Source organism: Erpetoichthys calabaricus, chromosome 15 (assembly GCF_900747795.2).
Source record: "Erpetoichthys calabaricus chromosome 15, fErpCal1.3, whole genome shotgun sequence".
In the NCBI taxonomy this organism is placed as follows: domain Eukaryota; kingdom Metazoa; phylum Chordata; class Cladistia; order Polypteriformes; family Polypteridae; genus Erpetoichthys; species Erpetoichthys calabaricus.
Genome location: NC_041408.2, coordinates 53,586,626 through 53,612,159, shown reverse-complemented (window position 1 = coordinate 53,612,159; position 25,534 = coordinate 53,586,626). Strand labels below are relative to the sequence as shown.

General features: G+C 39.7%; 1 protein-coding gene across 2 annotated transcripts in view; it reads right to left on the bottom strand.

The window, feature by feature from the left end:
- The window catches only part of arid4b (AT-rich interaction domain 4B), a 178,053-nt gene that overhangs the window by 4,141 nt on the left and 148,378 nt on the right, over positions 1 to 25,534 (bottom strand). Inside the window, exons 17-22 of one of the 2 annotated variants that reach the window (XM_028820862.2) lie at positions 24,076 to 24,279; positions 22,010 to 22,094; positions 20,564 to 20,777; positions 14,929 to 16,218; positions 6,252 to 6,356; positions 378 to 587 (exon numbers count right to left, since the gene is read on the bottom strand). In XM_028820862.2, the coding sequence (XP_028676695.1) occupies positions 378 to 587; positions 6,252 to 6,356; positions 14,929 to 16,218; positions 20,564 to 20,777; positions 22,010 to 22,094; positions 24,076 to 24,279 (2,108 nt within the window). The remainder of the gene's footprint in view (positions 1 to 377; positions 588 to 6,251; positions 6,357 to 14,928; positions 16,219 to 20,563; positions 20,778 to 22,009; positions 22,095 to 24,075; positions 24,280 to 25,534) is intronic. The other variant, XM_051919364.1, reaches the window with a different exon arrangement.

Sequence of the window (25,534 nt, the reverse complement as noted above, 5' to 3'; positions counted from 1 at the left end):
GAATCAATATGAAAGAGGTTTGCTTTTATAATGTTACAGAAAGAGGAAACTAAATATTTCTAAAAACACAGCACATCACTTAAAGGTGTACTGCTTGTACTGTAATGTTAAAGACATTTAGCAGACTGTCATCATGTCTGTGAATGTGTAAATTACCTAGTAACAAACTAAAATCTAAGAACGTGTCCAAAACTGGAGAATTAACATGACGAAAACAGAGAGAGGACCATATAAGTACGACTCTGCTTACAACTAACAACCAAATTAAAATTGGTAAGGCAAGTCGATATGTTTCAAAGAAGAATTAGAAAGAAACCTTTTGGCATGGGCCGAGATAGTAAGATATCACTGATAGACAGTTATAGCAGTAATCATACCCATCTGAAAACTCCATTTATAGGCCCTTTGGGTCTGCATATTCAATTCCTTATGCTCCAGATCATGATGCTTGCTACATTTTCCAGGTAAATTTAATCGACTGGTGCACTTGGCCTGAGATAGACATTTCAGGCTCACAGCTGCCTTGGTAAGCTGGAGTTTGGTGGGGTTTTCACCAGCAGATTGATCTTCACTGTCACTTGTCTGAGCTGTCACGAAAAACAAAATTGCAAAAATAAACATCATAACTATAAATGAATATTAAGAAACATGCCTACGGCTTTTAATTCAAACAAATGTCAGACCCTTAAACTAATCAACAAATATAGTTCACTCCAAAAATAATGTAACAGCAAGGGCAATTAATTTGTTTTTGCTGTGTACTGAAGACATTTGTGGGTGAGATCAAAAGATGAATATGAGAAGAAAGATCAGAGTTTCATCTTTTATTCCCTAGATATGTTAAACAACAGAGCACATTTTGCATCAAACAACTCAGTTTTTCAGGAAAGCAAAAGTACTAGAACAAAATGTTTTCAACTAAATTAATGTCAAAAATACTTGCTATTTGGTTGCATATCGCTTGCTTGCAGTAACTGCATCAAGTCTATGACCCATAGACTCCACCAAATTTCTTCTTTCTTCATTGGTTATGTCTTTCCAGGCTTTTACCACAGCATCTTTTAGTTGCTGTCAGTTTTGCAAGGTTTCGTCCTTCAGTCTTCTCTTCAGAATGTGAAATGCATGCTCAATCAGGTTAAGATCTGGTGATTGAATTGGCCAGTCCAAAACCTTCTATTTTTTCCCCCCAAGATGAAGTCCTTTATTGAGGTGGCAGTGTGTTTTGGATCATTGTTTTGCTGAATAATAAAGTTCCTCCTGATCAGTTTGGATGCATTTCTCCGTACATTGGCAGACAATATGCTTCTGTAGACTTTGAGTTTATTATGCTACTACAATCATGAGTTACATCATCATTGAACAAAAAAAAAAAAAGATTAAGATTAAGATTAAGCCTGTTCCAGAAGCAGCCGTGCAAGTCCAAGCCATGACATAACCTCCGCCATGCTTCATAGATGAGCCTGTGTGTTTAGGATCATGTGCAAATCCCTTCTTTCTCCAAACTTTGGCCTTTCAATCACTTTGGTAGAGGCTGATGTTTGTCTCATCAGTCCATAAAACTTTGTTCCAGAACTGTTGTGGCTCATCTATGCAGGTTTTTTTTATTGCCTCTATATTGTTGTTCTCTAAGTTTCCTTCAAAGAGTGGACTGTGATATTTCCACCCCTGCTCTTTGGAGGTTATTCATGAAATAAGGAGTGTTGTTTTGGGGTTCTTCTTTACTGATCTCCCAATTTGTTTGTCATCAGTTGTTGTTTTCCTTGGATGACCAGTTTGATACCTGTTGCTCAGTACACTAGTGGTTTCCTTCTTTTTCAGGAAATTCCAAATTGTGGTACTGGCTATGCTCAATGTTCTTGAAATACAGTACCTCTGATGCATTTTCCCCCATTTTCTCCCATAGACAGCTATCTGGTCTTCATGTTGGTCTACCCTTCTTAACTACAAATGCGGTCTTCACAGGCAAAAGCAAAAGCTTAAACTGATAGTAGATACCCAGGGCTACTTAATGATTGAACAATTAATCTTACATGACACGCCTGGATAACAAGAAACACCCATCACTTGTCATTTTCCAATAATTTGCTCACTTGAAAAAATGGGATGTTTGATACAAATGTGCTATGTTCTCTATTGTTTAACATATTTAGATGTAAACACCAGGGAACAAAAGCTGAAACTTTGATCTCTCTTCTCATATTCATTTTTTGATCTCACACAAATGTCTTCAGTGCACAGCAAAACAAATTAATTTGCCTTGCTGTTCCAATAGTTTCAGAAGGGACTGTATGCAACCGAATCAAATTAAAATTTAACTGAGATATAAACATACATGAGAGAAAACAAGTAGCAGGTAGGCAAGTACCTAAATTACGGAATGGTATGTAAAACTGAATCTTTAGTACAGAATGGCTAGTGGGGTAGGTGCTTAAAAATGGGAGCCTGTGTGACATTCAGGCATATGAATGTATGGAAGTTAACAGTTTAATTCAGATTTGAGGAAAAACTGTTAAATGAGTGTGTTGGTAAATTACTGAATGGAATGGCATTGCTTGTTATGGAGAATCAACCAAATTGTTGCTGGGGAGTGTGACATCACAACAATGGAAATTCAACTCACTACAATTCAGTTTATTTCTGAATAACACTCTTCAATGAGTGCAGGCATAGAGCGCTCAGGTAAGATACAAACTTAACAAATTACATAAATACACATCAAGACTGTGTAAACAGACAGAGAAAACAAAGCAGTTCAAAACTGATTAACATAAAGGAGCCCAGTAATATCTGTCCATTTAATTAATTGTTTATTTCAGGCCAGTAGAGAACAGAGGAAAGGAAAACACAAACTCCAATCAGGAGCATCTTTGGAGAAAATAAACCTCTGGAGTGACCATGGTCAGTTATAAGAAACAAAGAAAGTCAGAAATGCTTCCTTCAGGCATCTCCTATCATAAACATTATTTATGGTTTGGGCACTTGACTACAGTGCTAGGGGCGTACAGTGCATCCGGAAAGTATTCACAGCGCATCACTTTTTCCACATCTAGTTATGTTACAGCCTTATTCCAAAATGGATTAAATTCATTTTTCTCCTCAGAATTCTACACACAACACCCCATAATGACAACGTGAAAAAAGTTTACTTGAGATTTTTGCAAATTTATTAAAAATAAAAAAATTGAGAAAGCACATGTACATAAGTATTCACAGCCTTTGCCATGAAGCTCAAAATTGAGCTGAGGTGCATCCTGTTTCCCCTGATCATCCTTGAGATGTTTCTGCAGCTTAATTGGAGTCCATCTGTGGAAAAATTCAGTTGATTGGACATGATTTGGAAAGGCACACACCTGTCTATATAAGGTCCCACAGTTGACAGTTCATGTCAGAGCACAAACCAAGCATGAAGTCAAAGGAATTGTCTGTAGACCTCCGAGACAGGATTGTCTCGAGGCACAAATCTTGGGAAGGTTACACAAAAATTTCTGCTGCTTTGAAGGTCCCAATGAGCACAGTGGCTTCCATCATCCGTAAGTGGAAGAAGTTCGAAACCACCAGGACTCTTCTTAGAGCTGGCCGGCCATTTAAACTGAGCGATTAGGGGAGAAGGGCCTTAGTCAGGGAGGTGACCAAGAACCCGATGGTCACTCTGTCAGAGCTCCAGAGGTCCTCTGTGGAGAGAGGAGAACCTTCCAGAAGGACAACCATCTCTGCAGCAATCTACCAATCAGGCCTGTATGGAAGAGTGGCCAGACGGAAGCCACTCCTTAGTAAAAGGCACATGGCAGCCCGCCTGGAGTTTGCCAAAAGGCACCTGAAGGACTCTCAGACCATGAGAAAGAAAATTCTCTGGTCTGATGAGACAGAGATTAAACTCTTTGGTGAGAATGCCAGGCGTCGCTCATCACCAGGCCAATACCATCCCTACAGTGAAGCATGGTGGTGGCAGCATCATGCTGTGGGGATGTTTTTCAGTGGCAGGGACTGGGAGACTAGTCAGGATAAAGGGAAAGATGACTGCAGCAATGTACAGAGACATCCTGGATGAAAACCTGATCCAGAGCGCTCTTGACCTCAGACTGGGGCGACAGTTCATCTTTCAGCAGGACAACGACCCTAAGCACACAGCCAAGATATCAAAGGAGTGGCTTCAGGACAACTCTGTGAATGTCCTTGAGTGGCCCAGCCAGAGCCCAGACTTGAATCAGATTGAACATCTCTGGAGAGATCTTAAAATGGCTGTGCACCGACGCTTCCCATCCAACCTGATGGAGCTTGAGAGGTGCTGCAAAGAGGAATGGGCGAAACTGGCCAAGGATAGGTGTGCCAAGCTTGTGGCATCATATTCAAAAAGACTTGAGGCTGTAATTGCTGTCAAAGGTGCATCGACAAAGTATTGAGCAAAGGCTGTGAATACTTATATACATGTGATTTCTCAGTTTTTTTATTTTTAATAAATTTGCAAAAACCTCAAGTAAACTTTTGTCACGTTGTCAATATGGGGTGTTGTGTGTAAAATTCTGAGGAAAAAAACAAATTTAATCCATTTTGGAATAAGGCTGTAACATAACAAAACGTGGAAAAAGTGATGCGCTGTGAATACTTTCCGGATGCACTGTATATACACATAATCTGTTGGCACAATTTTATATCATTGGAATGGCACGACCTATTCATCTGTTTTTGCTATACACTGAAGATATTTGGGTTTGAGGTCAAAAGATTAATATGAGACAAGTGTTAAGAATTTCTGCTTTTATTTCCTGGCACTGACATCTAGAATATAGCACCTTAGACCACTTAAATTTTAGGCAACCAAATTATAGGAACAGATAGTTAAGTATATCTCTCTACTATAAAAAAAAAAAAATCTTGGGAGGGAGACGAGACGTGATCTTCTCAGAAGACAATTTGAAGTCCCGCGAAAGACACTCTTAACGTCATGCGAGACAAGGCAGTGAGACAACATTTAAAACAAGTTCACAGACATCTAACCAAGCAGTTGTTGGAATGCTTTTGGCAGACAGACATTATGTGCTCCCAGCTCTTAAAACAACGACAAACGACAAGCAAAACACACAGCCCGCTCAGCAGCAGCAGCAAGCCAGCAGATGATCGAACCACTTCTCAGCGTGCGTTCTGACCCCCTTCCCCCTCCATTCAAAATGCGAGCAGAAGAGATGCGAAGTGGCAAAAGGACAGCAGCTGTACAGGCTTTGAAATGATCAATGCGCAGCGTGACAACCAGAAAAAGCAGCTCGCCAACAGCAACAAGCCAGCAGATGATCCGACTGCAACTCTGTAGCGTGCGTTCAGCCCACTCTTCACAATGCGAGCGGCAGAGACACGAAGTGGCAAAAGGACAGCTGCTGTACAGGCTTTTAAATGATCGACATGCAGCGCGACAAACAGAACACGCAGCTCGCCAGTAGCAGAAAGACAGCAACCGATCCGACGGCATCTCCTTAGTATGTTTTCAGCCGCCCCGTCACAACACAAGCAGCGTTATACATCCTGTGAGAAAGATTTAACCACGCCCAGTGCCGGAAATAAAGGACAAGTATTGTTTTTACAAAAGTTTTAAAGTAAAAATGAAAATGATGCATATGAAACAATTCCCATGAAAATAACAATCTCTTTAAATTGTATATCCAGTAAACCAAACCCGGGGGTGGGCGAGCAAAGCGAGCAGGGGCGGAGCCCTCTAGTTAAAATAAATAACAGTTAATACTTGGTTACATATCCCTTACTTGCAATAGTGACATCACCAAATGGTTGGTTTCTTACTTCAATATGCTTTTCCAGACTGTTACTGCAGCCTCTTTCAGTTGTCTTCTTTTCTCATATTCATCAATTTATTCATCTAGAAACATGTATGTTGTTCAAAGATGTAAAAAACCAGAAGATTCCAGGAACATCACTGAAGATGTGTTCAGTTGTGTATTAGCAGATGTGTTACTACTCTTTTATCTCAAATCCAAATGTCTTCAGTGTACAGTAAAAACAAATCAATTGGCCTTGTCATTCCTATATTTTTGGAGGAGAATATAGCTCTGTGCATAAAGCAATTAAGAAGCACCTCATTCAAAAAAGGCAATTTTAACAACACAATAAATCACTTGATTCTTGTTACTAGAAGCAAAATCTGAGAGGTACATCCACTTAATTCTATATGAAAATTAAAAGAAGTCTGAGACTCCTTGTTTTAAAGTATATTTAATTGAATGGGTAACAAATGACACCACACTTACTTGATTTTCTACTCTTTTTGTGGTGAGCTGCAGTATTTTTTTGGCTTCTCTTTAACTTCTTGGCTGGGCCACCCCCCTGTACCTCCTTTAGCCTTTTCTGACTTCCTAATACCGTTAAATAAAGAAACAAACAAAAAACATAACAGATAATTTATGTATTGAAAAAGTAAAAAGGAAGTGGATCAATAATTCACGATTGAGTGCATGGTATAAACAGTAACATTTAGAAATCAAGTTCACTTTAAGTAATAAATCTTTACCAAGGAAACCTGAACATAAACAACATTTAAAGATTCTTGGGATACACACATGGAAAAAATTACTGAAATGGAGAGACGTGTTTTAACTTTATACTCATTGAATCTATTAACAGTGTTGTTATTAACAAAAAATCAAATCTGAATACCTTTGCATGAAAACATCATTATGAGACAATATCAATTAATACTACTGTGTTACTTTCTTCCTTTTCACTCATCTTATTCTGACATACTCTATGCATCTGGGAATCATAAAAATTAGTTTTTCACCATTGTGTTTGTATCCTACTTAAAAAACAAAAACAAACAAAAAAAAAAACAGCAAGGGTTCTGCACAAAACATAAGCATAAAGATACTAGATTTTTCGTGTGGTGTTTAAATATCACCTATGTTACCAATCTTCTAAAAGAAGAAATATGTAAAGCCAAATGTATACTGCTCGGTTATCATAGACAGGATATGCCAAAAGGATACAAGATATGACCAAATGTACACTGTAACAATACTGTGAATACATGCAAGTGGGGTGTTTCAAATGCAATGCATTGCAAAAGTATGATGACCTTTACAAAATCTCCAGATTCTAATGGATTACAAATGATACTTACACACTTTACATTTTTATTGTAATCTTCACAATCAATAACATATTTTAGGCCAACATTAGTTTTTTAGGAGGTACATTAAATATAAATGCCTGAAATATTCCTATTTGCATCTATATTCAGACTATAGTATTTTTGGTTGCTCTAACTTGTCCTAAAAAGTATATAATTACTTTACTTCTGGCCTCTGCCTGTGTACCACTGATGTCTCAGTTACATTTTCAGTATATCAGCTCCTGTCTGTTAAGAAAGCATTGATCAATCCAAACAAAAATTAAGAAAATGAAATCTTAAAAAAAAATATTAAGGAAGGTAGAGATAAAGTTACTGATGGCAATGCATAGCTTAAAAAGTCTGTAACAACAACAATGCAGTGTCTGGATCTCTCTCTGTGCAATGCTCACTCAATTATCATGAAATGAAACATGCATCAAATTGCCCAGACATTGTCTATCTAGAAAAGGATGTCCATCAAAATTCAGAATCTCAGCAAACTCATTAATAGGCCAACCATCACCTTAAAAGCTCAACAGAGCTCAGTGCCAGGGAGTGGTGAAAAGGATTGTCAATCAATGAAAGCAAGGGCTCCACTACAAATGGCAGGCATAGAAGCATAGCAAGAAAAAAACAACTTCTCAAAAAGAAGAATCTTAAGACCCATTTGAAGTTTGCCAGAATGGACATGAACTATCAGTGAACCAGCAAATAGGATCTCATGGGTTGACAAGCCAAAAATTAAGATTTTTGCAAAAAATTCCAAGTTTTACATGTGGCACAAATCTAGTATTGCTCCTGTCCAAATAATCACTATCCGTACTGTATGGCGACTACAGCATCACGCTGTGGGGATACTTCCTATCAGCAGAACTGTTTTCATATTTCGGTAAACTTGTTAGTGGTAAATGAAAAATGAATGCAGCACATATGTTTCACAGTACCCAATCAAAGTTTGAAACCCAGTCCCATGCAGAATCTTAGTACAATCTGAAAATGTCAGTCCAGAAACAATGTTTGCCAAGCACAATTAGCAAATTACATTCCTCAACAGGCTGGTAGAAGTTTCCTCAGAAGACTTACTGCAACAAGAGGGGCTTCAATCAGACACGAATGTGTAGGCTATAAATAATTATGAAAGCTGATTTGAGTTTTGACTTTTAAAATAATTGTTGACAATTTTGTTTTTCAAATTCGTTTAGGTGCATATTCACCTATATAAATAAAATCAGAATCTGTTTGCTAGCCAATCATTCAAAAATTACTGAACCAATTTTCACAAAATTCTACATGCATTGGTTCATGGCTATTTGGGAAATTGGTTGCAATTTATTAACCCAAAAACCAATTCCTGTCAAGCAGCAGGATTGTACTGGGGCTGCCTGGAGGATACCACTGTCAGCACACACAAAGTTTTGTACTAGCCAAAGTAAGTTTTCATTTAAGAAATCCAGTATAGCATTTCCTTCACAACTAATCTGGGTAACTGTTTCATTGCTTCACTGGATTGTAGCTGTTATTAAGAGTAACCATTTTTTCTCCTCATGGGGTGTGTTAGCCATGCTGAATCTTCAGAACACAGTCTTTCACCCTTTAACTGTAATATAAACCCTTTTCTAAGAAATGGGTCCAAAAGGAATATACTGTGTTGCCAAAACCCTTAACGGAGCAAAGATACCTTCTTTTAAACAAACCCAAACCCAAAACACCCTTTTCAGTGAGTTTCTCAATTGCAAAATTCCATGTGAAACTATATTATATATTAAAAGCATAGTGTGATTCGGGCTGTCAGACAAAGACAGTGGTACCATGGTACACGTTGGTCATATGTGCAGACAGGAATTTCATGACACTATATACAGTCATATGAAAACGTTTGGGAAAAACACCTCTTAATTCTTTGGATTTTTGTTTATCATTGGCTGAGCTTTCAAAGTAGCAACTTCCTTTTAATATATGACATGCCTTATGGAAACAGTAGTATTTCAGAAGTGACATTAAGTTTATTGGATTAACAGAAAATATGCAATATGCATCATAACAAAGTTAGACAGGTGCATAAATTTGGGCATCCCAACAGAGATATTACATCAGTACTTAGTTGAGCCTCCTTTTGCAAATATAACAGCCTCTATACGCCTCCTATAACCTTTGATGAGTGTCTGGATTCTGGATGGAGGTATTTTTGACCATTCTTCCATACAAAATCACTCCAGTTCAGTTAAATTTGACGGCTGCAGAGTATGGACAGCCTGCTTCAAATCGTCCCAAAGATTTTCGATGATATTCAAGTCAGGGGACTATGACGGCCATTCTAGAACATTGTACTTCTCCCTCTGCATGAATGCCTTTGTAGATTTCGAACTGTGTTTTGGGACATTGTCTTGCTGGAATATCCAACCCCTGCCTAACTTCAACTTTGTGACTGATGCATGAACATTACCCTGAAGAATTTGTTGATATTGGGTTGAATTCATCTGACCCTTGACTTTAACAAGGGCCCCAGTCCCTGAAGTAGCCACACAGCATGATGGAACCTCCACCAAATTTGACCGTAGGTAGCAGGTGTTTTTCTTGGGATGCAGTGTTCTTCTTTTGCCATGCAAAGAGCTTTTTGTTATGACTAAATAACTCAATTTTTGTCTCATCAGTCCAAAGCACTTTGTTCCAAAATTAATCTGGCTTGTCTAAATGAGCATTTGCATACAACAAGCAACTCTGTGGCGAGTGCAGAAAGGGCTTCTTTCTCATCGCTCTGCCATACAGATGTTCTTTGTGCAAATTGTGCTGAATTGTAGAACGATGTACAGATGCACCATCTGCAGCAAGATGTTCTTGCAGGTCTTTGGAGGTGATCTGTGGGTTGTCTGTAACTATTCTCACAATCCTGCACATATGCCACTCCTGTATTTTTCTTGGCCTGCCAGACCTGGGTTTAACAGCAACTGTGCCTGTGGCCTTCCATTTCCTGATTCCATTCCTTACAGTTGAAACTGACAGTTTAAACCTCTGAGATAGCTTTATGTATCCTTCCCCTAAACCATGATACTGAACAATCTTTGTTTTTATTTTAGATCTTTTGAGAGTTGCTTTGAGGATCCCATGCTGTCACTCTTCAGAGGAGAGTCAAAGGGAAGCACAACTTGCAACTGACCACCTTAAATACCTTTTCTCATGATTGGACACACCTGTCTATGAAGTTCAAGGCTTAACGAGCTAATCCAACCAATTTGGTGTTGCAAGTAATCAGTACTGAGCAGTTACATGCATTCAAATCAGCAAAATTACAAGGGTACCCACATTTTTGCACAGCCAGTTTTTCACATTTGATTTAATTTCATACAACTAAATACTGCTTCACTAAAAACACCCCAGTACTTAGATGTTCCTAGGAAATGAAAGACATACCACTGTTATCCTTTTTGTTGAAAGTAGAGTAAATTATTAAGGTGGTCGGTGCCTGTCGTGGCGGCAATCCCCGAACCCGTTGGTGGACACCGGCGGTGAGGGATGCCGTCAAGCTGAAGGAGGAGTCCTACAGGACCCTTTTGTCCTGTGGGACTCTGGAGGCAGCTGATAGGTACCGGCAGGCCAAGCGGAATGCGGCTTTGGTGGTTGCTGAGGCAAAAACTCGGGCGTGGGAGGAGTTTGGGGAGGCCATGGAGAACGACTTTCAGACGGCTTCGAGGAGATTCTGGTCCACCGTCCGGCGTCTCAGGAGGGGGAAGCAGTGCAGTGTCAACACTGTATATGGTGGTGATGGTGCGCTGCTGACCTCGACTCGGGACGTTGTGGGTCGGTGGGGGGAGTACTTCGAAGACCTCCTCAATCCCACTAACATGCCTTCCAATGTGGAAGCAGAGCCTGGGGACTCAGAGTTGGGCTCCCCCATCTCTGGGACTGAGCTCACCGAGGTGGTCAAAAAACTCCTTGGTGGCAGGGCCCCGGGGGTGGATGAGATACGCCCGGAGTTCCTCAAGGCTCTGGATGTTGTAGGACTGTCTTGGTTGACACGCCTCTGCAACATTGGCATAGACATCAGGGACAGTGCCTCTGGGTTGGCAGACCGGGGTGGTGGTCTCCCTCTTTAAGAAAGGGGACCGGAGGGTGTGTTCCAACTACAGAGGGATCACACTCCTCAGCCTCCCTGGAAAAATCTATTCGGGGGTCCTGGAGAGGAGGGTCCATCGGATAGTCGAGCCTCGGATTCAGGAGGAACAGTGTGGTTTTCGTCCTGGTCGCGGAACAGTGGACCAGCTCTACACCCTTAGCAGGGTCCTAGAGGGTGCATGGGAGTTTGCCCAACCAGTCTACATGTGTTTTGTGGACTTGGAAAAGGCATTCGACCGTGTCCCTCGGGGAATCCTGTGGGGGGTACTCCAAGAGTATGGGGTACCGGACCCCCTGATAAGGGCTGTTCGGTCTCTGTACGATTGGTGCCAGAGCTTGGTCCGCATTGCCAGCAGTAAGTCGAACCCGTTTCCAATGAGAGTTGGACTCTGCCAGGGCTGCCCTTTGTCACCGATTCTGTTCATAACTTTTATGGACAGAATTTCTAGGTGCGGCCAGGGCATTGAGGGGGTCCGGTTTGGTGGACTCAGGATTGGGTCACTGCTTTTTGCAGATGATGTTGTCCTGTTTGCTTCATCAGGCCGTGATCTTCAGCTCTCTCTGGATCGGTTCGCAGCCGAGTGTGAAGCAGCTGGGATGGGAATCAGCACCTCCAAATCCGAGACCATGGTCCTCAGCCGGAAAAGGGTGGAGTGCCCTCTCAGGGTTGGTAGCGAGATCCTGCCCCAAGTAGAGGAGTTCAAGTATCTCGGGGTCTTGTTCACGAGTGAGGGAAAAATGGAGCGTGAGATCGACAGGCGGATCGGTGCGGCATCCGCAGTAATGCGGGCTCTGCATCGGCCTGTCGTGGTGAAAAAGGAGCTGAGCCGCAAGGCGAAGCTCTCAATTTACCAGTCGATATATGTTCCTACCATCACCTATGGTCATGAGCTATGGGTAGTGACCGAAAGAATGAGATCGCGAATACAAGCGGCTGAAATGAGTTTCCTCCGCAGGGTGTCTGGGCTTTCCCTTAAAGATAGGGTGAGAAGCTCAGTCATCCGGGAGGGGCTCAGAGTAGAGCCGCTGCTCCCCCGCATCGAAAGGAGTCAGATGAGGTGGCTTGGGCATCTGGTCAGGATGCCTCCTGGACGCCTCCCTGGTGAGGTGTTCCGGGCACATCTAACTGGGAGGAGGCCCCGGGGAAGACCCAGGACACGCTGGAGGGACTATGTCTCTCGGCTGGCCTGGGAACGCCTTGGGATTCTCCCGGAAGAGCTAGAAGAAGTGGCCGGGGAGAGGGAAGTCTGGGCATCTCTGCTCAAGCTGCTGCCCCCGCGACCCGATCTCAGATAAGTGGAAGAGGACGGATGGATGAATGGAGTAAATTATTATGCAGGCTGAGAGGGGTTCCCAAACATTTTCATATGACTGTATATGTGACAATAACTCTGAAATGATGACACTACATTTATTAACAAAGAAAATCTTACATTTTTGAAAAACGAGAATGATTTGATAGGAACGTTTAATGTTTCATGATGGTACACATTTATTCAAGTAATTTTAGGCTTTAGTGCCAATATAGTGTTGTGATTTATATAAATTTTAAATCAACTTTGAATTATCTTTATAATATTATTGAACACCACCACTGCTGCTGTTCCATACAATAAAATGGAGAGCTGTAGCAATGTATGTGAGCCCCAATCCCCTCTACTGTAGGTCCTTTCTGTGGTCCACGGATTCAAAATTCAACAAGCCCAAACAAACCACAGTAAAAAAAAAAAAAAAAACACAAAGTAGTAGCGTTCATGGTTCCAATCCGGAAAGCAGTTATGTCAAATATGGAATCCAAACACACAAAAAGAACAAATTGTAGACTCATCAGAGCAGAGAATTTGGTAGAGAAGTAGTGTAGATGATAGATGGGACATCCAACAATGACAAAAGGATCAATATTAAAAAAAAATGTAAATAATTGCTTTCTTATTATCACCCATTATACAAATACAGTATACCCAGACAATACCAGACACTTCTGCTAGTTTATAATAAAAATACACATTTGAAGAAAATGTTCTGTCATTTTCTAACCAAGTTTAAAAGGGCTTTGTAACCTTTTTAGAGAACTGAATTGATTTATTTTCTGCTCATAGTGACAGCAAATGTAATTCTAAATTTCAAACACTACTATTAAAACCAGTGTCTCCATTAAACATTCATGTGGAAACCACAAACAGCCAGTAAGTCAGTGGTGCTCACTGAATATTTACTTTGTTTAACTTACTAAACTTAGCAAACTTTGTGGCAGGGGTTTTGTTGACTTATCAACAAACACAATAAGATGCTGAAGCTACAAACACAGGCACAGAGCAGACATCTTAGTTTGAAATCAAAATTATGTCATAAACTCTGCAACACAGCAAAGTATCCCGTGGAACTATATACTTGTAAATTCCATATTCAGGATTGAGTATATTAAAATGTTTAATACAGTGCATCCGGAAAGTATTCACAGCGTATCACTTTTTCCACATTTTGTTATGTTACAGCCTTATTCCAAAATGGATTAAATTTGTTTTTTTCCTCAGAATTCTGCACACAACACCCCATAATGACAACATAAAAAAACTTTACTTGAGGTTTTTGCAAATTTATTAAAAATAAAAAAAACTGAGAAATCACATGTACATAAGTATTCACAGCCTTTGCTCAATACCTTGTCGATGCACCTTTGGCAGCAATTACAGCCTCAAGTCTTTTTGAATATGATGCCACAATCTTGGCACACCTATAATTGGCCAGTTTTGCCAGTTCCTCTTTGCAGCACCTCTCAGGCTCCATCAGGTTGGATGGGAAGCGCCGGTGCACAGCCATTTTAAGATCTCTCCAGAGATGTTCAATCTGATTCAAGTCTGGGCCACTCAAGGACATTCACAGAGTTGTCCTGAAGCCACTCCTTTGATATCTTGGCTGTGTGCTTAGGGTCATTGTCCTGCTGAAAGATGAACCGTTGTCCTTCTGGAAGGTTCTCCTCTCTCCACAGAGGACCTCTGGAGCTCTGACAGAGTGACCATCGGGTTCTTGGTCACCTCCCTGACTAAGGCCCTTCTCCCCTGATCGCTCAGTTTAGATGGCCGGCCAGCTCTAGGAAGAGTCCTGGTGGTTTCGAACTTCTTCCACTTAAGGATGATGGAGGCCAGTGTGCTCATTGGGACCTTCAAAGCAGCATAAATTTTTCTGTAACCTTCCCCAGATTTGCGCCTCGAGACAATCCTGTCTCAGAGGTCTACAGACAATTCCTTTGACTTCATGCTTGGTTTGTGCTCTGACTTGAACGGTCAACTGTGGGACCTTATATAGACAGGTGTGTGCCTTTCCAAATCATGTCTAACCAACAGAATTTACCACAGATGGACTCCAATTAAGCTGCAGAAACATCTCAAGGATGATCAGGGGAAACAGGGTGCACCTGAGCTCAATTTTCAGCTTCATGGCAAAGGCTGTGAATACTTATGTACATGTGCTTTCTCGATTTTTTTATTTTTAATAAATTTGCAAAAATCTCAAGTAAACTTTTTTCATGTTGTCATTATGGGGTGTTGTGTGTAGAATTCTGAGGAAAAAAATGAATTTAATCCATTTTGGAATAAGGCTGTAACATAACAAAATGTGGAAAAAGTGATGCGCTGTGAATATTTTCCGGATGTCCTGTATGTTCATTTGGCCGTGTCCACAATGCTGGAATAATCAACATTACTGACCTTTCTCCCGGTTCTCTATCCCCCCAGGTGGACTTCCGCTGCTGATACTTTTGGTAATGTTAACACTGCTGTTGCTGTTGCTACTTGAAGACAAACTGGTGTCAAATGCCACAGGTGAGGCACCACCCTCTGACTGTAGCTCCTGTAGTTCTCCACCAAGGCTCTCAACCTCCACAGTACTACTGTCTGTCTCACTACGGCCTTCCACACTCTCTTCCTGCACAGGTGGGTGGGGAAGTGTTGATGACCCCGTACCAATGGAAAGAGGTGGTGGTGGAGGGGGATCAAGGGTTGGGGGAGGAGATATAGCCAGAGTCCTATCGGGTTCTACCCTGCTCACTGAAAGTGAAGGGGATTCTGGGGTGGTAGGAGGGGTGTTAAGAACAGAGTTACTGCCGCTACTAGGAAATTCCACTCTTTTATCACCTCTTTCTTCAACAATGGATTTCCCTTCAACTGGGACCTTTTCAATTTTCTCCTCAAGTAATGGCTCTTTTTTAAACTCTTCTGAAGGAGGGGAATTGGCAGCCTCTGTGTCAGAGTCAGAAAAAAGTTCCTTCAGTGTTTTCTTTGGCCATTGACCCTGGATACTGGACCAAACATCCTTCTGCCCCTTGGATCGACTATTTTGCAGTCTATCTTCAGAATTACTGAGGAGCTTGGGTCTTTTCTCCATTGCATCCCAGAATCCAGCTGGGCGAACACATTTCCTCTTTTCCTCAAGTCCATTATGCTTTTTAGAAGGAGTACTTTTAACTTTATTATTTTCTATTTCTTTCACTTGCGGCTGTTTGTCCTCTTCATCATCACTACTACTACTCCCACTGCTGCTGCTGCTGGACCCCAAGCTAATGGCACTGGCTTTAGCACACTCTCCTGACCTTTCAGGGGAGGCTCCCCTGAGCCACTCACTGGCTCCGCTGCTTCTACACTTGCGCTTCAGCTGAGGTTTTGGTGGCAATTCCCTTCTGTCTTCCCATTTCCTTTTCTCCTCCCTTTCAGCATCTAAATTCCCCAACTGCTCACAAGTGTCTGTCTTTAAAGAATGTTGAGGAACTGATGGGTGCCCGTGGTCCTGATCTTTTTCAGAAGTTGACCTGCAGTCATTTAATGGAGTAATTATTTCCCATCTTTCAAAAGGATGAGAGCATCCAAGTGGCTCAATCTGATTCTGTTCACTGTTTGCTTGTTGTTGAGCTTTGACAAGCTGCTGCCCATCATCATTGTCCTCCTCTTCATCTTCATCATAGTCATCTTCATGCTCACTCTCTTCTCCTGAGCTCTCAGAACCTATGAATAACAAAACAATTCATTATGTAGTGCTCACAAAGGAATCTGGCAATGTAAATATACAATAAGAGAGATGAGGTATTAAAATAAAACCCCTGCTATTGACTTCATTTTACTACACAGGTGCCTATCATCATAGAAACTGTAGGAACAAGAGTAAGACAGGTAAGTTCAGGTTAAGAAGCATTAGCAGATAGGTTTCTAAATTTGCCAAAGGAGTACCAAAAGGGTAAAATGGCCATTCTGACAGCAGCAGCATCAGCAACAAAGGCCTGTATATGGTAGGTATCTGAAAATGCAATGGCGAGTGACATTCTCACAGATTCAGAATGTCATCCCCCAGGCTGCTCTCAGTAAGGTGGCGAAGGCAACATGGACCTAATCTGATAATATCATTGAGAAATGGAAGGACCACTTGGAGAAACACCTACGCTAAAACCAATGGACAAGGTATCCACTATTCATTCAAGACAATGTCTGGAGTACATGGTAGAATTAGTTTAATTAGTTTAGTTGGTGCCTAAAAAGCAGTGACATTGACAAATCTGCATAGGTGGATAAAGTTTAGCCAAAAAGGATGAACATACTATTGTATTTCTTGCACAAGAAGGCTTGGAAGGCAGGGTCAAGGCATTGACAGTGGTAAACTGGAGAGCCGACTTCTATTTTTAGTAAAGCAGGAAAACAGGGAGTGTTCCAATTACCAAAGGCTGACACTGTTTACCCCATGTAGTGAAAGCTTATGCTGGGCTACTGGAACAGAGACTTCAGCCAATACTGAAAACGCTCCACTTCATATCAATGAGCAGCAATGGGGATTTTGACCTTGCAGTAGAACAGCTGACCAGCTCTTTTCATTTGCCTATACATAAGGAGTTTTAGGAGTTTGCTGTATCTAACCATACATTCTGTAGGTTTGGCTAAGGGTAATGACTGCATCATCTTTGGTATTATGTGACAGGCATAACCATAGCATGGATTCCTTGGATCATTGTTGCATTTCATTCAATCTCTGTAACTGAGCAGTGATAATTCTGTTTGCTTACTTGGAATTAAATAAAACTCATTCAAATTTCATGAGGATACAGGAGTCCATCATGGATGCACGTTCTTTATTCTCACACTCAAAGCCAAGGAGTGTGTAGACCTGAAGAATGTACTATTACCTTTTGCAAAAGGTAATATACTGACTGCAAGTGTAACTTCAATCACATACTGAGTGTTAAAATGTATGAATAGTAATCAGCATCTTCACAACTGATATTATGATAGTACTCTATCCAAAGCAAGTAGCTTGTTCTTAGAAGGTGCATTGTAGCAGCTGCCTCAACTAGGGGAGTTTAAATACATCACATCAGAGTCATATTCATGAATAAGAGGAATAGTGGACATGAGACTGACCAATAGACTACTGCCACAGTGGTATTTTAAAAGACAATGATGCAAGTACTAAGTCCTTGGGGAAAGCTTTATTACATGATAGTTAATGAATTCTCATTATCAACCCTCAGCCCTGGTTAAATAATGTGCATTGTGATAGAAAATAAGAGACAGTGTGTATAAACAGCCAAAATTAGAATCTTACACTGTGTTACTTGGCTGACAGGCAAATTTTCTTCTGAGACAATAAAGTCTACCTAACCCTAAACACTATTAAAATTATTGGAGAAAGTTGATGAGTTTGTGGAAGTGTTGTATGATCATTTTAGTCTCTTGCTTCTGTGGTTCCCACCACTAAAAGCAAATTGAATAACTATTAGAGATGATGATGGAAATGAAAGTCACATGCATGTAAGGTTAAATCATCTCTACAACTTTCAAAGACTGTTCAATATGAAAAACAAATCTGCAAGAATCTACAATACAAACACACACACACACGCAAGCACACCCTGGAAAGCTGGTAAAGATAAAGTGACAGTTATTCAATCAGCACTTACAGGTGCAGGATTTTCTACGAACACACATGTATAAGTATGAAAAAAGGTAAAGGTTATTCCTAAATAGAAAAAAGGTTAAAGACATGCTCTGCAGCCTTCATCGGGCGAAAACAATTTTTTTTAACCTTTTGCAAATGCACACAAATAATCATGCATAACTATTATATAGGAATTAGGAACACAATGGAATCTATATATATATATATATATATATATATATATATATATATATATATATATAATTCACTAAGTCCATGGCAAGCAAGATGCACACAAGACATGGCAAGCAAGATGCACGCAAGACAAAGCCCCACCCACCAACAATTCACTAAACAGCCGACCATGGCACGCACGACAGAGCCCCGCCCACCAACTCTAACATTCCTCCCCCGTCCATTACCTTCACATTGTTTTCCTTTTATTTCTGATCCTGTTCAACAACTATATGGCGACATCGACTTCTCAACTGTGACTCCGGAACAACTCAGTACGCAAGCTGTTAAGCGTCACCAACGAAGACTCGCTACACCGTAATGAACAAGTACTGAAGCTTATCCCTACCAACGAAGCAACTTTCACCAGCGTTGCCTCCATCGTCACAGATGATCCCGCAGACCAAGTTTCATCCCCAAAGAATTTCTTAACAGTCTTACTCCCACTGGCATGCCTCCGCATAAACTCAAAATTAAAATAGGTTCAGTCGTCATGCTTCTCAGAAACCTCATGCCAGCAAGAAGTCTCTGTGATGGCACTAGGCAGACTGTTACCAGCATTCACCGCAATGTACTGGAGTGTAAAACTATCGCAGCTCCTACCTCACAAACTGTCCTTATTCCCCGGATATCCCTGACCCCATCAGATTCAAGTTTGCCTTTTACTTTTACATGCAGACAATTTCCTGTTAGATTGGCCTTTGCAATGACAATTAATAAGGCACAGGGGCACACTTTCAAAACGATATGCCTGTATCTGCCAAACCCACTTTTCAGTCACAGACAATTGTATGTTGCTCTCTCCAGAGTTCCATCTTTTCATTCACTCACAGTCGTATCCTCAAACCCACCCCATTTGGACAACTGTGTCGTTCAGGAAGTGTTCACCCATCAATAAATAATTATGCGGCGTATGCTATGCTGCAGGTTGGCTAGTAGTATATGAAAGCAGCATTAAATCACCGTCTTATTTAGATGCACACAAGCATACATTGCTGACTTTTTGCATTTACCATTGGATTTCATAATATAACTGTTGTAGGTCTGTATTTGTTGGGTATGGGCTACATAGAACTTTTTTTAACAAACCTTTTTTTGAAATACAATAGCCAACATAACAAGTGTCAAAATAATAACTTTATGTTTGGTGAATATCCCTGAAAACAATGGAGATAGTTCCGTCACTTTAAAGTTCCTAAGGAATAAACCAAAATTTGCTGCCCTCACTCAGCTTTTGATTCTTTTTTGGCTCCACAAGGATGTCTAATACAAACAGGCAGTCATCCTAAATGGGGATCACTATAGGAAATGGTTCTTCTTTCATAATGCTTTGCACTGCTAGTGCATCCTCTGGAGCTGTAACAGCCAACATTAGATGGGAGCACCATTCAGGTATAAAATGCTGATTATTTGCATCACAGACATTGTGGGACTTAGTTGTAGAACAGATTAGAAAATATAGGTTCTAAATATGTTATTTTTATGAAACATATACAGCATAAATAACGAGTTATCTCTTCTTGTCACCAAATGTGCAGGTCAATCTTCAAGTTCCATGTTAGTATAAGAGAAGGAGGCTCGTGAACTATGCATGCATAATTAGCCACCTGGAGATAAAACGCAAACCTTGAAGGAGTTGGACGATTTGGCCAAGTTCCGCGAAATTCACAAACACTTCTGTGATTTCTCTGAACTCGAGGTGAAGCGCACACCATGGTGTTTGCTCATCACTACTGATGACACATTATACTATACAGTGCTGTAAATTGAATTTGAATTCTTGAGGTTTAATGTCTAATAGCTTCATAACGTTAAGGCTACACTGCTGGATAAAGACTGGCAAGAAAGAACTTCAAGTAAATATACAAAGAGGAAACTGTGTCAAGTTAAATGAGCTGGGCTTTAGAGTAGTGAAAAAGTGTAAGACTCCACCATGAAAGAAACTTTATAAGCTAACTGGCTAGTACCTTTATTGCTGAAATAATATCTTGGCATACATAAAAAACTTAGAAGCCAGAAGTGAGTTGATACTGTACTTTGGTATACTAGGACATCAACTTATTATGGACAGTTTCCATATGGTGCATTCACACAAAAGCTTTACATCAGCTTGGGTCAAGTTTGGAAAACAACAGCTTTGAAGAGGGCAGAAGGGTGAATTTACTGATTATTATTATTTTAACTGTACCGTACCTTGTAGCCCATTGATGACATCTGTCAACTGTAAGGATCTGACAGCGTGTACATCATTTTCAGCGCCTTCACTGCCATCCAGCTTTGAGAAGCTATCTGATGTAATACTACCCACAGAGGACTTTGACAGCCTTCGAATGAGGCTGTTTTTAGAAATTAGAAGGTCCTCTGTGTCTGGGTTTGCAGCCTTATCCTTTTCTTTGTCAATTTTGTTCTAAATATTAAAAATAAAACACAAACACAAATTCATTTAATGTAAAAAACATACATTTTTTTGTAAACTGCACCAATTATATTTTTTAACAAACATTAAGTCAATGTGAGTGAACTGTTGTGCCAAACAAAAACTATATAAAATATTCAGAATACAGGTTAACAACATTCTCTAAGATGCAATAAAATGTTTAACCAATTGCCAAAAATGGGTTATGAATAATGAGATTCTTCAACAAGACACTCCCAAATATACACAAAAGAAATCACTTAATGGAGAATTAAAGAATACATTTGTGAACACCCGTCTAACCTTAATATCAATTAAGGAGGTTTGAGAATGTTATTTCCAAATATTACCACATCATTGGATAGCAATAAGGCACAAATATGTGCACAGGCAGTCATTAATACATTTACTATTTGTTAAAAGAAATACATTATAGTAAGTAAAGAGACACATTAAACCAGAACTATAAGGATTTTAATTATACTATGACATGAATTTTTTGCTCACTCCTACTTCAGCACTTTATATTTCAATTTTTACAGTCAATTGCAGGATTTTTTCTTATTTGTATCCTATTAATGTCTTGGTTCTTTTGACTTTTTTCTTGTGTACTGTTTTTAGTGTTGCTCACTTACGTAATTACTTGTACTCACCTAACATGTGCTTCACTGAACCACTTGCTACAGTATGTGGTGATACCCGTCTATTTGTCCTTATCATCCAATACCACTGATACCTTCTATCTCTCAACAGCTGAAAAGTATCTTTCAAACCTATAGGCAGCATTGTTAAAAACAACCTCCAGCACATTCCAAGACCTTGAGAGTGATACAGTTGTTTGAGATGGCAACAAAAATTGCCAATTTCTGTTTTTTAATCATTGTTAATGTATGAATTGTTAATGTGCTGTATTATGTATGCTAATTAGTATTTTTGTTCATTTCATTCAGTATAACATTATGAAAGCGTAAAATTTCATTTAATTCTTATTTCTGTGCCCATCGCCTGCTGGTTTCAAAGGCACCAAATATCACATCTATCATACTCAATACACATATGCAGTACTTAGAAGTCAATGGATGAACAAGACTACCATTGGTATATACTTTTTACCTGGTGTTTCTTTTCAGGGGCATTAAGCGCATTCATAAAAAGCAATGGGCACAATGCCTCAAATTTGCTTTGTGTACAAATTACCATGACATAGGTAATCTAAGTCTTACCTTTATTTTTTTTCTATGTTTAATTTTTGGTACATTTTTATCAGCTGGTCGTACAATTTTGTCAGCTTTTATCCACTCATCATACCTGTTTATGAAAAGAACCAGAAAGATTAACATAAATTAAACATTACACAATTTGAGACTATTTCTTATAAAACAATATGGCCCTATAATATGCAAAAGCAATCATGTACAAAACAGAAAGGTGAAAGAGAAGTCCATATTCTTCATGATGTGACTATCTACAAATATCTGCATTCTAAAAATGCCCAATTACATGATTGATTTCTCAATTTCGAAAATCTTGGACGATTCATTATGGCTAAAATGGTATAAGCATCAAGAGCACAACTGCATTAACTTTTCAATGAGAAGGTGGAAGAGTGGTGGAAGGGGAAATTAGGGATGGTGTGTTGAGAGGGTGAAAAACTAAAACTGCATCAGGCACATTCATTGACAACCGCTACACTAGTCGGCCAAGCATTTTGTGGTGACTCAGTGGCAGAAATGTCAAGAATCTGAGAGGCAGGCATTGGCTACTACCATCTAATCTCCTGTGCCAGTGTGGGACTGCTCAGTGGTCAGTGAAAACTGAAAAACTTAAAACTCCTCTGCATCAACTTTTGTATCTATTATCCAAATTCACACTACCATATTAGTCCATTTCTAAAGAATGACAAAAGGTCCTAGCTGGTTTCAGGTAAGAATTAACCCAAAATGATAAGCTACCAAAAACAAAGAAAAAAAAAAGTTATTGTGCTGCTTTATCAAATGAATCTAAAAGGACTTCAGTGACACCGTCTGAAAACTTCCAATTTTTTTAGACAAGCTCACCTTAAAACACAGCTAAATAATAAACCTTTTAGCAACCTCTTCTCAAGAGTACAAAGAGGAAGAACATTGAATTCAGTGTTCATTAATACCTTTCTTATGCCAAAACACCAGCACCCTAATTGGATAGCGTTTGAGAATTTTTTACTACCTAAATATCTTTTTCATTATGGGTGTTTTTTTTTTTTGTTTTTTAAATAAAACTCCAAAAACTTTTCTGCGCTTCCTGTTTGCTCTGAATATGGTACCTACTCTTGATTCCTGCCCTTTGCCCTCTGTGCTCCTGGTTGCCATGGGAAACAAGCAGGAAGTCAGCAGGCGGGGACAGTTCTCTCTTAAAAGACACCTTCCTGCAACACAGAGCATGTGTTGAATTCAATCAGGACGTGCAGAAAACCGGGGTAGGGGTGGAGGGAAAGGATGCAACACCCATAACATCACAAGAAAATAATATGAAGATAAAAAACACCACTAGATTACAAACATTTTTACAGTACTCCCTTACAAACAATGTTATTTCCCCCCAACCCTCCTCCCCCTTTTTTTAAAATGTCAATGCACCTTGCACATGCGCTAAACAGCTAAAGCACTAACAATTAATGCGTCATAATATTTCAGTTTCTGGTACAGGAAGACCTACAATCTCAAACACAAGGGCTGAACAAGGCCTAACAAGACAGATCTTGAGCAGCAGCCAGCCTCTTTTTCAGGACTCTACTATACTAGACAAAGTAAAACTGAGTAAGATAAAATAAATAATCAAAGTATTATGTAATGAAAATTTGCAAGACAACACAGAAGTATGAATGCATTCTTCCAAAAAAAAAGATTTGTTCATAATATTCATCGATGAATTAAAGAATGGCACAGGGTTCAGGATTATTTTGATAGGAAAATTAACTGAATTTCAACAGAAACTAATCATAAATTTAAGTGCAACTACACACTACTCATTTTACTTGGGCAGTTATTTTAAGCCTTTGATTAGTACTGTAGCATCCTGAAAAAACACAATAATAATACAATCAATCATTAATTACCATCAATTAATGCATCAATCAATTAAAATAAAGGAATAACTACATCTTTATGCAAGTGACTGAATGATGATAATAAAAAAATAAATATCTAATGCTGCTGCTGCTGAAGGAGAGGCTGCTTGGAGTAGCGCTTGTGTACTTAAGCATTCACTTCTGCCCTGTTGCTATAGCTGCAGCTCCTTACTGCAGACTTACCTCACATTCCAGCCACAGTAGTGCACCAGGTACAGCACCTCTCCCCCCTCAAGATCCGAGTCCTTAATACTGGCTTCGTACAGCTTCTGGTTCTTCCCCCGCCCATACCTCACCTGGACCTTCATCCCTGGAGGGTAACACTCAAATTCCTCCTCCTCCTCCTCCTCCTCCTCCCCTCCTTCCCCAGCCTTAAAGCTCTCATCCCTGAAAGAAAGACAATTTAGAATGACCTTTACTTTATTCTGACAGAAAAGCTAGACGACTTTGGTGTAGATTTAAAGGGCAGAGCCCGGACCTCTGCTCTAGCCATCTGTCATTTGCAGAGAGGAAAAAAAAAACAAAAAAAAAAAACCAGAGGCCAGATCCCTGCTCTTAGTATACTGGCATTTTATTGTGAATATTTATGTTGAATTTGTTTGACGCCAATAGCACTGTACTGTCATTACTGGCCTGTTCTTTATTCTAACTGTAAAATCCATTGAGTGAGCTCATTCATATTCAAGTCAGAGGTGAAGGCATTTCTTCTGTTGTTTCCACATTATTTTTTTCCTTTACCTTACTTTAATTATTCAGTTTTTTGTAGTTTTATTGATGCATACACTTGACTGTCATTGTGCAGACAGCAAGGAAGTTCTATCAAAATTAAATGCATCTCAGTGGTCACTGTATTTCTTAACTTTTGCACTCATACAGTATAACCTGCCTATTTTATTATTTAATGTACAATACAGATTTTATTTCTATTTAAAATATTATGTTTCATTACTTGTTATTCCTTTTTATTATATTATACATACTTGCTTTTTGTTTTCATTATTATACTATATTAGCCTATGAGAAAAACATTTCTTAAAACTATGTCAACTGAACTGCTGATAAAGTTTTGTTCCCAGATGATTTCTAGTGGGTTTAGGGAGTCTGGGCCTGAGTCTCCTCCTTAAAACATTAATTGGTTTAGAGTACCAAAACAGTATTAAGAAATTGAGATTCCAAAAATATTGAACGCTGGAGCAACACAGCTGCTGATCAGTTCAACCTTGGGAATTTTGAGTTTTGGCACACCGTGACCTTCCATAATCCAAATTACTGCATGCTCCAAAAGCACTAAGAGAAGATAACAGCTAGAGCATGAAGCTCAGCTAACTGCTGCATTCATCTCCGTCAACTTTTCTTGGTGTCTCCTGGGAGATGCTGATTATGGAGTTTTACGTCGGAATGTTCCTTTATACAAGCAAAGACTAAAATTATTATTTGAGTTGACACCGTTTTATGTTGATGTAGTAGTGGCTACTTGGTCACTGTTGTGATTCTGAAATGACACTCTATGCAGAACAATTTTTTCAAAGTGTATTTCCCAGCACTGAACCTAATCCCACCATGAGGTTATTGCACATACTGGAAAGATGCTCCTTCCACCTGTAAAATCTACTTTGTGATCAGTTTTTACAGTGTATTTTAT